This window comes from Ursus americanus, chromosome X (assembly GCF_024610735.1).
Source record: "Ursus americanus isolate L20-20 chromosome X, mUrsAme1.1.p, whole genome shotgun sequence".
NCBI lineage: Eukaryota > Metazoa > Chordata > Mammalia > Carnivora > Ursidae > Ursus > Ursus americanus.
Window position 1 is genome coordinate 44,528,646 of NC_142164.1, and position 11,950 is coordinate 44,540,595.

General features: G+C 43.3%; 1 protein-coding gene across 1 annotated transcript in view; it reads left to right on the plus strand.

The window, feature by feature from the left end:
• LOC123787048 (nuclear RNA export factor 2-like) overlaps window positions 1-5,087 on the plus strand; it is a 31,409-nt gene extending 26,322 nt beyond the window's left edge. The window contains exons 15-22 of the mRNA XM_087859467.1: window positions 55-162; window positions 283-341; window positions 450-565; window positions 658-700; window positions 1,275-1,347; window positions 1,902-2,084; window positions 4,725-4,785; window positions 4,918-5,087. Of these exons, the coding sequence (XP_087715593.1) occupies window positions 55-162; window positions 283-341; window positions 450-565; window positions 658-700; window positions 1,275-1,347; window positions 1,902-2,084; window positions 4,725-4,785; window positions 4,918-4,962 (688 nt within the window). The 3' untranslated portion in view covers window positions 4,963-5,087. The remainder of the gene's footprint in view (window positions 1-54; window positions 163-282; window positions 342-449; window positions 566-657; window positions 701-1,274; window positions 1,348-1,901; window positions 2,085-4,724; window positions 4,786-4,917) is intronic.
• Window positions 5,088-11,950: the final 6,863 nt, after the last annotated feature.

Here is an 11,950-nt window from a genome sequence, read left to right on the forward strand (position 1 = left end):
TCTCATTTGGGGTCCAGACCACAGAGTTAGACTCTCCTCATTACTGTCCCACAGGTACTATATGATCTATGATTCTGGAGACCGTCAGGGTCTCCTTGGTGCCTACCACGATGAGGCCTGCTTCTCCCTGGCCATTCCCTTCAACCCGGAGGACCCAGCCCCGTGAGTAGCAAAGCTCAGACTCTGCTCCTGGGCCCTGTGGCTCCCCAGTGGACACAGGGCAGCTCCTGGAAACACCCACACTGGCCAGACCAACACCTTCTGTTTCTCTTTCTCTGCCAGAAGCAGCTTGTGCGAGTACTTCAAGGAAAGCAGGAATATGAAGAAGCCCAAGGACCCCTGTGCGTGTGTGATGAGGAAGATTGGGCAGAGAAAGGGGGTGTGCAGGGGTATTATAGGGCCCAGGGTCTGGCAACCCCTGACCTTCGCTTGCTTCTCCTCCCCCACAGACCTGTGTGTTCAGCCACTGAAGCGTACAAAACGTGACATCGTGTTCTCCCTCTGTGTGCTGCCCAAAACACAGCACGACCTCAGCTCCTTCTTAGTGGACATATGGTTCCAGACGGTGAGCACCTGCTTCCTCCCAAGGGCAGCCCCAGAAAGCCACAGGTGGGTAGGAAGTTTAGGTGACTTAGCACCTGGGCTCTTCCCTTTCAGGAGAAGATGCTCTGCTTCTCTGTCAACGGGGTGTTCAAGGAAGGTGAGTGTGCATAGAGCCCCTCCCCAGATGCCCTACTGCTCCCTCCCCACTGGCTGGGCTCCCTCTCAGAACTGTCCCAGGCTCCCCTGATGCCTTCCCTTCTATTCTTATTCCCTCTGTATTCTCCTGCCTCCATGCTGTCCCCAAACCATCCTGGTCTGGACTGGGTCTATGCCTGTCTGCCCCACACAGCTTGGGCATTAGGGACACCGTCTGTGGAGTTTCATGGCTGTCATCCCAGATCTTATTCTGAGAACCACTTGAGGTGGTTACTGAACCTCTAAGTTTCCTCACTTGCAAAATGGGGCTAATAATACCCACCTCTCAGGCAGCTGTGAAAAATGAATTGAATGAACATGTGAAGTGGTTGTCACAGCTCTTATCACATAGTAGAGGCCTTGTAACTGGGAGCAGACTGTGCCTACTTTTGCCATCCCCATACCAGACACCCCAACTCCCAGTGAACAATTGTTCCCTTCAGCATGAGTATCAAGTCAGACGTTGACTGGGGAACACTGTGTGGGCATGTGAAGCATGTGTGACTCTAAGGGGGTATTGTTGCTTGTTGTTGAAGTGGAAGGAAAGTCTCAGGGTTCTGTTCGTGCCTTCACCCGGACCTTCATCGCTACCCCTGCCAGCAATTCCAGGTGAGTGCTACATTGTAGGTGGGAATGCTCATCCCAGGCTGGGCTCAGGGGTGTGGGAGCATGGTGGTGAAGACATCTTGGTTTTCTCAGTATTGTGGAAAGCCAACAGGTAGCTCCAAGGAGCAGTCTGGTCTGGTGGTTAAGAGCATGGGCTCTGGAGTTAGCACTGGGTTCTCTTCTTGACCCCAGCACTCTCTGGGTGTGTGTGATCTTGGTTAAGTCACATGACCTCTCTGTGATTCATTGTCTTCCTTGGAAAATGGGTATTAGACCATCCATTCCCTTGGGCTATTGTAAGGGATGAATGTGGGTGTAAAATCATCCCTGGGTTGCAGGTTAAGTACACATCTAGTGAGGTTGGTAGACAGTCCCTGCAAAGGTGGGCTCTGTGGGAGGGGTGGAGGCACCAGCCCAGGAATCTGGGTATGGGGGGGGCAGGCACAGTAGGGGTATGGAAGGAATCTGGTTGCCAAATGGCAGTGGGAGCAGGATCATTGTTGGGGATGTGGAGTTGTACATTCATCCACTTGTCTGAGGGCCCATTTTCCCTTCAGTCTATGCATCGTGAATGATGAGCTGTTTGTGAGAGATGCCACCCCCAATGAGACTCGGAGTGCATTCTCCAACCAAGAGCCTACACTGACCTCCAGTACCATGCCCACCCTCTCCCAGGAGCAGCAGGAAATGGTGCATGCTTTTTCCACTCAGTCTGGGATGAAACTCGAGTGGTCTCAGAAGTGAGTGCTGGGTATGCATGGGAAGAAGGGTGAGTTGGGACAGCGCTTGGGTGGAGTAGGAGTGTGAATCAAAGAAACTCGCAGGGAATTTGGAAAAGTAACATTTTGGATAGTTCGCTTCCAAGAAAGAAAGAAAGAAAGAAAGAAAGAAAGAAAGAAAGAAAGAAAGAAAGAAAGCCCATGGAAAAGGTATCATACTATTATATATGTGAAGGATTAAAAAAAATAGTATAATGCTCAATGACATTGTCTTATATATAGAAAATCTGAAAGATGCCACCAAAAAGCTACTAGAACTAATAAACTCAGCAGGGTTACAGGATAAAAGACCAATGTACAAAACTCGTTTGCATTTCTATGTACTTGCAATGAGCAGTCCAAAAATGAAATTAAGAAAACAAGCCCATTTACAATAGCATCAAAGTAGTAAAATATTTGGAAACAAATGTAACAAAAGAAGCACAAATCTTATACTCTGAAATCCATAACACATTGTTGAAAAAAATTAAATAAATGGAAAGACACCCCATTTCCATGGGGTGGAATATTGCTAAATGGCTTAATATTGTTAAGATGGCAGTAGAGCAATCTACAGATTCAACACAATCCCTGTCAAAATCCTGCTCTGCAAAAATTGACAAGGTTATCCTAAACTTCATACGTAAGTGCACCAAAACAGTCTCGAAAGAAAAGAACAAAGTTAGAGGACTCACGCTTCCTAATTTCAAAACTTGCTACAAAGGTACAGTAATCAGGACTATGTGGTGCAGGCATACAGACAGTGCATGAATCAAGAGAGTAGAACTGAGAGTCCACAAATAAACCCTCACATTTACGGTCAATTGATTGTCAATGAGAGTGCTGAAAAAAAAATCTGTTGGAAAAAAAATGGTCTTGTTTCAGCAAATGGTACTGGGACAACTGGATATCCACATGTAAAACAATGAATTTTGACCCCAGATTCACATCCTGTACACACATAGACTCTAAATGGATCAAAGATCTAAAGGTTAAGAGCTAAAACTATAAAAACCGTAGAAGACAACATAGGTGTAAGTCTTCATTAGTTAGGCAAGTGTTTCTTATATATGACACCAAAAGCACGAGCAACCAAAGAAAAGATAGATAAATTGGGCTTCATCAAAATTAAAAAGCTGTTGTACACCAATGGACACTATCAAAAAGAGTAAAACTCCTGCCAAAGGAATGGGAGAAAATATTTGCAAATCACATATCTGACAAGAATATATGAAGAACCCTTGCAGCTCAACAGCAAAAGGACAAACAACCCAATTCAAAAAAGTGGAAAGGGGCTCTGAATAGACATTTCTCCCAAAAGATATACAAGGGGCCAAGGAGCACATGAGAAACTTCTCAGCACCATTAGTCATTAAGGGAGTGCAGGTTAAAACCACCATGAGTTACCACTTCCCACCCACTGGGATGGCTTTCATCAATAAAATGAATGATAACAAGTGTTGGTGCAGATGTGGAGCAATTAGAGAGCTTATGTATTATTGATGAGAATAAAAATGGAGCAGTGGTTGGGGGAAAACATTTTGGCAGTTCCCCAAAATGTTGACTATGGAGTTACCCTATGACCCAGTAATTCCACGCCCAAGTATCTAATGAAAACATGTTCACTCTAAAACCTCTGCGGGAATGTTCATAGCAGCATTACTCATAATAGCCCCAAAGTGGAAACAACCCAAATGTGCTTTAGCTGATGAATGGATAAACAAATCTGGTACATGCACATGGTAGAATATTATTCAGTCATAAAAAAGAATACAGTTCTGATATAAGCCATGCCACGGATGAACCTTGAAAGCATGCTAAGTGAAAGAAGCCAGCCTCAAAAGGTCACACATTTGTTTGATTCCATTTATATGACATGCCCAGCATAGGCAAATCCACAGGGACCAAAAGCAGATTAGTAGTTTCCAGGGTCTGGGGAAAGGGGAGGAATAGAGAGTCATCTCTAATGTTGAAGGAGGTTTTTTTAGGTGATAAAATTATTTGGGAATTAGGTAATGGTGAAGGTTGTGCAATCTTGTGACTATACTAAGAAAACACTGAATTGTACACTTTAGAATGGTATGTGCATAAAAATAATAAAATGGTATGTGCATTATACCTCAATAAAAATGATTGGAAACTTGTACTTTAAAATTTCCCATTTGTTTTTTTTAGATTTTATTTATTTATTCGGCAGAGATAGAGACAGCCAGCGAGAGAGGGAACACAAGCAGGGGGAGTGGGAGAGGAAGAAGCAGGCTCATAGCGGAAGAGCCTGATGTGGGGCTCGATCCCAGAACGCCGGGATCACGCCCTGAGCCAAAGGCAGACGCATAACCGCTGTGCCACCCAGGCGCCCCTCCATTTGTTTTCTTGAATGTCTTTCTTTATCAATATATATTAAGTTCCCTTGTTGTTTTGGAAAGGTCTATTTTTCTTTTTTGAATTCTAGTGGGGATGAATGGCAGCGATAGACATTTTCACTAGGTCTTTCTTCATCATTGCACGTAGCGTTCATACAGGTACATGCATCCCAGCAAAAAAGTGGCACAGATTTAGCATCACATGGTCAACATGTCTGTACTATGGTACTAACCGAGATCACCTGTTCTCCCACGCCAGGTGCCTTCAGGACAACGAGTGGAACTACACCAGAGCTGGTCAGGTCTTCATGATGCTCAAGGTGAGGTCTAGGAATCATTAAGCAGGCTACAGATGGGCGTTTCTGGGCCTTCAGGTGGAGGGAATGAATGAAATGATGAACGAATGAAACTCCGAATCTGGCTCTTCTGATGTCCCAACTCCTTCCCTCCAGAACGAGGGCAAGATCCCAGAGGAGGCCTTCAAGCAAATCGCCTAAAAGAAGCCTTGGATGTCCACGTCATCATTGTTTCTCTTTTCTCCAGCCTGAGGCCATGCCCATGACTGGGGTTGGAGGCCTGACTGACCAAGAGAAATCAAAATTACCTTGCAGGCCAGGTAACATAACCACCTGAAGGATCAGTTGTTCCATGTATTCTCCCCACTCATGATTGCCGTTTATGTTCATAATAAAGAGTTGTGTTGCATGTTGTATGTTGTGTGTCCTGGACCGCCCTTCTCCCAACCATGAGCCAGTGAGTCCAGGACGGAAAGGCCCTGTTCTCTCCCCGACATTATTCACCCTGGCAGTTCCCGGCAGGTACACAGGTTTGGCTCCATAGGTAGTATGTCAATAAATTCTGATGATAAAGGACACACACTGCTTCCAGGGATTGGCCTTGGAAATAGTGTCACTCAGTCAAATGCTCTTCCTGGAGGCCTGCAAAAGCAGGCGTGTGACCAGGAACAAATAGGGGCTTTGCAAGGGCTGCCTACTAGCTAGTTAGGGCAGTAGAAGGAAGGAAGATGAGGACTCACATCTATTTACTTCTTATTCCTAATCATTTGAATGCATTCAAAGGCATACCGTCAACAATTTTATGACTTGCACACGGGTGAATGGGAAATGGGCCTTTCCACACCTCTCACCATGCTTGCTTGCATTTGTCTTCCTATCCACCCACTGTACTCCTCTCCCCTCTCTGAAGGTGCACTGTGGGAGGGATCTCACTTTAGCACCTGGGAGTGAGGGTCAGCCTGTTTGCCCCGTGCATTTCTCAGAGAGCTGACAAGGGTGCTCTGTGTCCGTGTGCTTGAGGGGGTTCAGACATTTAGTTTCGCTTCCAGACAAACAACAATAGCACGGAATCTCACATTATGGTCGGTTCTGTGGGACCTTTCTCAATGATCAGCAATTGGCAGTTCAGAATCGCAGGCAAGATTTGAAAGGGAAGCTTGTGCAATTTATTTCCCACACTTCTGTAACGTTTGGACTGTAGACCACAAGCAGGCAGAATTTTTGAAATTAAAATACTAGCAGTACCAAATTTCACATTACCATCCTGTAAGTGATGGCACAGGCGAGGTATCTCCGGTTTACAAATTATGCCTGTACTGGCAGGTCTCACATAAGTCATTTCCTACCACTTGCCACTTTTCAGTTCTTTATGTACATTTACCCGAGGAATCCATATAGGGGTGTGTGAATTGCTTAGAAATATGAACTAAGGGAATAATTGCCATTACAGAAGGAGTAATTCCATGCTATTCCATGTAGTGCCTCAGTGATCAAAGACAAGTCTCAGCCTCCTCACCCAGAGAACAGAGCCTGCACCGTGAGGAACAGAGGCAGTCTCACATGTTAGCGAGCAATTGCAGTGTCTGGCTCAAATTAGGCTCTCCGAGCTGTCTGACCACAGAACCCATTGCATGGCCCCTTTACTGCCTCTCTCTACATCATCACATCTACATCATTAGGTTTCCACATCCTTGGCCTCCTTCCCTAGCTAGATCAGATGCCATGGTCTTCCAGTGACTCATTCTCCTGCCGATTCTCCCAATTCCCTCAGTCCCATGGTACAAAGGCATCAAGTTTATGGACACCTCCAACGAGATGCCCTTCTCACAGAGGCTGCTATTGGGGATGGGTGGAGGACCCCTTCCCGTACCGCATCAGGGCCCAGGAACCTCTGTGGGGAAGGAACCCCGGGAGCAGCTGCAGGAACTCCAGGAGAGTGGCCTTGATGATGACTTTTTCTATCTCCAACTAACTTCTGTGCTTTTCCTAAAAATCCCTCTGACTCCAGTGTGCTACTCTGCTCCCAACACTTTGTCCCAGATCTTGCTCTGAACAGATACCCTTATCCCTAGGATCCCTGCCTGGAAACTCCACCCCCTAGCTCTAGTGTGTAACTGCTGCTTATCTTTCTCAATACGGATTCTATTTATCTTATGTGCCTGCTCATAAGGCTTTAATGGTACTATTTCTCTAACGATCAGAGACTTTCTCTTCAAGCACTGCTCCTTATGATTCTACCACCCCGTAACCCCTGTGCTGGAAAGTCAGTCATCAGATGTGAACACATCACCCCTTCAGTGACCATAACCAAGGGCAGAAGCCTTGACCCTAGATCATACAAGATTAGACACTGTCTCACACCCCCTACCGAAATAAAATAAAGCAGGGAGAAATGGTGTCTGGCTGTTCTTAGCACCCTAACCTGCATCAAATAAAGGTGGTAATGTCATGGTAGGATGGCATGATTTCTGGGGGTCAGGGAGGGTGAGTGTCTGTGGCAGGGTGGCAGGGTCTGAAATTCTGCAGTTGTAACAGGATCCCAGCTGTGATGGTTAATTTTATGTGTCAACTTAGGTAGACTGTGGTACCCAGATACTTGGTCAAACATTATTCTGGATATTTCTATGAGAATTTCTTGGGATTAGATTAATATTTAAGTCAGTAGACTTAGAGCAAAGCAGATTACTCTTCATTATGTGGGTGGGTCACATCGAACCAGCTGAAGGCCTGGATAGAGAAAAGACTGACCTCCCTGAAGGAAGAGGGAACTCTGCCAGCAAACCACTTTCAAAATTTGAACTGCAGCACTTCCCTAGGTCTCCAGCCTGCCAGCCTATCCTGCAGATTTGGGGCTTGCCAGGTTCCACAATAGCATGAGCCAACTCCTTAATTAAGGAAAAAAAAGAAAAAGAAGGAACAACTATACACCAACAAACTGGACAACCCAGAAGAAATGGAAAAATTCTTGAAACATACAACCTACTAAGATGGAATCAGGAAGAAATTTTAAAAATCTGAACAGACCAATTACTCATAAGAAGATTGGATGACCATTAAAAAAAAAAAATCTCCCAATGAAGAAAAGTTCACGACCAGATGGTGTCACTGGTGAATCTTACCAAACTTTTATAGAAAAATTAATGTCAATCCTCCTCCAACTCTTCCAAAAAATTGAAGAGGAAAGAACATTCCCAAATTCATTTTACGAGGCCAGCACTACCTTTATATCAAAACTAGAAAAGGACACTACCGGAAGAGAAAACTACAGGCCCATATCTTTGATGAATATAGATGCAAACAATACCAATAAAATGCTTGCAAACCAATTCCAGCAGCACATTAAAGGATAATTCACCATGATCGAGTGGGATTTATACCTGGGATGCAAGGATGGTTCAACATACGCAAATCAGTAAACGCGATACACTGCATTAATAGAATGAAAGAAAAAAAATTACATGATCACTCAATAGATGCAGAAAAAGCCTTTGACAAATGCCAACATCTGCGCATGATAAAAACTCTTTACAGATTAGTTATAGAAGGAACAGACCTCAACATAACAAAGGCCATATATGACAAGCCCACCACTAACATCATTCTCAATGGCAAGAGGTTAAAAGCTTTTTCTCAAAGATCAGGAAAAAGATAAAAGTGCCCACTTTGACATCTTCTACCCCACATAGTACCAGAAGTCCTTGCCAAAGCAATTAGGTGTTAAAAAGAAATAAAAGCCATCAGAATTGGAAAGGAAGAAGTGAAATTATCTCAATTTGAAGATGACATGATTTTACACAGAGAAAATCCTAAAGATTTTACCCAAAACTGTTAGATCTAATCAATGAATTCAGTAGCAGCAGGATACAAAATTAATATACAAAAATCAGTAGCATTTCTATAGGCCAACAGGGAATTATCTGGAAAAGACATAAAGAAAAGAACCCCATTTACAACAAAAGCAAAAATGAACTATTGAGACTTCATCAAGATAAAAAGCTTCTGCACAGTGAAGGAAACAATCAACAAAGCTAAAAAGCAGCCTATGGAATGTGAGAAGATTTTTGCAAATGACATATCTGATAAGGGGTTATTATCCAAAGTCTATAAAGAACTTATCAAACTCAGCACCCAAAAAACAAATAACCCAGTTAAGAAATGGGCAGAAGACATGAATAGACATTCTTCCAAAGAAGACCTCCAGATGGCCATCAGACACGTGGAAGGATGCTCAACATCACTCATCATCAGGGAAATACAAATCAAAACCACAATGAGATACCACCTCACACCTGTCAGAATGGCTAAAATGAACAACACAGGAAACAACAGATGTTGGCGAGGATGTGGAGAAAGGGGAACCCTCTTATACTGTTGGTGGGAATGCAAAGTCATGCAGCCACTGTGGAGAACATTATGGAGGTTGAGTTAAAAATAGAACTACCTTACAACCCAGCAATTGCACTACAAGGTTTGAAAGGGCAACGCACCCCCGATGTTTACAGCAGCATCATTAAAAATAGTCAAATTATGAAAAGAGCCCAAATGTCCATCGACTGATGAATGGATAAAGAAGTGGCATAGGGGCACCGGGATGGCTCAGTCGGTTGAGCATCCAACTCTTGGTTTTGGCTCATGTCATGAACTCGTGACTCTTGAGATCTAGGCCCATGTGTGGCTCCATGCTCAGTGGGGAGTCTGCTTAAAGATTCTCTCCCTCTGCCCCTCCCCCAACTCTCTCTCAAATCAATCAATCTTTTAAAAAAAAAGTGATATATATAGAGAAAACTATTATCCAGCCATCAAAAAGAATGAAATCTTGCCATTTGTAACAATGTGGATGGATCTACAGTGTATTATGCTAAGTGAAATAAGTCAGTCAGAGAAAAACAAATACCATATGATCTCACTCATATGTGGAATTTAAGAAACACAACAGATGAACATAGGGGAAGGGGGAGAAAAGGAGAGGGAAGCGAACCATAAGAGACTCCTAACAATAGAGAAAAACTGTGGGGTTGATGGAAGGGACGTGGGCAGGGGCCAGACTGGATGGGTGATGGACGTTAAGGAGGGCACTTGTGTTGAGCACTGGGTGTTATATGTAAATGACGAATCACTAAATTCTACTCCTGAAACCACCATTACACTTTATGTTCTCTCCTTAGAATTTAAATAAAAATCTGAATCAAAAAAACATAAAAGAAACAATCTCATTTACACTAGCACCAGAAACAATAAAATACTTAGGAATACATTTAAACAAGGAAGTGAAAGCTCACTACACTGAAAACTACAAATTGATTTAAGAAATTGAAGAACACAAATGATTGGAAAGGGTATCCTGTTTCGTGGATGGAAAGAATTAATATTGTTAAAATGTCCACACTACCCAAAGTCATCTATAGATTCAATGCAATCCCTACCAAGATTCTAATGGCATTTTTCTTTACAGAAATGGAAAAAAAAACAATCCTCAAATTTATACGGAACCACAAAAGACACTGAATAACCAAAGCAACCCTGAGAAAGAAGAACAAACTGGGAGGCATCACATTTCCTGATTTCAAGCTGTATCACAAAGCTAGAGTAATCAAGACTACGTGATATTGGCTTAAAAACAGACACATAGATCAATAGGAAAGAATTGAGAGCCCAGAAATAAAGCCAAGCGCATACAGTAAACTAATATTTGGCAAGCAAGCCAAGAATACTCAATAGAGAATAAACTATCTCTTCAATAAATGGTGCCAGGAAAATTGGATATTTACATGTAAAAGAATAAAATTAGGCTTCTATGTTACACCATTTGTAAGAACTAAAACCATAAAACTCCTAGAAAGAAATATAGAGAAGAAAGTTCCTTGACATGAATCTTGGCCATGATTTCTTGGGTATGACACCTTAAGGGCAAGCAACAAAATCAAAAATAAGCAAGTGGAACCACATCAAACTAAAAAGCTTCTGCACAGAAAAAAACCCAACAAACAAGATCAACAACAAAATAAAAAGTCAACCTACGGAATGGGAGGAAATTTTGCAAATCATATATCATACACCCCATACATCATATAAGGGGTTACTATCCAAAAGATATAAAGACCTCACACAGCTCAATAACAGCAAGCAATCCAATTAAAAAATGAGCAAAGGCCTGTATAGACATTTCTCCAAAGAACATACAGAAATGGCTGACAGATACATGAAGAGGTCCTCAACATCAATAATCTTTAGGGAAATGCAAATCAAAACTACAGTGATATATCACCTCACACTTGTTAGAATGGCTATCATAAAAAAGACAAGAGATATGGCTCAGTTGGTTAAGCATTTGCCTTCAGCTCAGGTCATGATCCCAGGGTCCTGGGATCAAGCCCTGTGTTGGGCGGAGGGGGCGGGGGGGGGGGGGGGGGGTCCCTGCTCAGCAGGGAGTCTGCTTCTCCTGCCCCTTCTGGCCCTGCCCCTCCCCCACTCCTGCTCTCTCTCTCGCTCGCTCGCTCGCTCAAGTAAATGAATAAAATCCTTTTTTTTTTTAAAGACAAGAGATAATAAATGTTGGCAAATATGGAGAAAAGGGAACCCTGTGCACTGCTGGTGGTGTGTGTGTATTTAGCCATAGAAAAGAAGAAACCCTGGTTATTTTGAGGTGGCACATAGAATTTGAAGAGGGGAACACAAATGTATATTTCTTCTTTTTTCCAGGGGCTTCAGGGTACATGTGCAATGATTTTTTAAAAAGATTTATTTTAGAGAGAGAGAGCATGGGGAAGGGGCAAAAGCAGAGGGAGAGAGAAACTCCAAGCAGACGCAGTACTGAGCGTGGAGCCTGACATGGGGCTCCATCGATTGACCCTGAGATCACGACCTGAGCCGAAACCAAGAGTCAGATGCTTAACCAACTCTACCACCCAGGTACCACTGTGCACTGATTTTTAATTAATAAAATAACTAAGATAAGATTATGACAGCATAAGATAAACCTAGCTGTGTTTTTATTTACAAAATTAATGCTGGGGCGCCTGAGTGGCTTAGTCAGTTAAGCATCCAGCTCTTGATTTCAGTTCAGGTCACGATCTCAGGGTCGTGAGATCAAGCCCCACGTCTGGCTCCACACTCAACGCAGACTCTGCTTGAGATCCTCTCTCTCTCCCTCTCCCTCTTCCCCTCCCCCTGTTCATGCTATAAACAAACA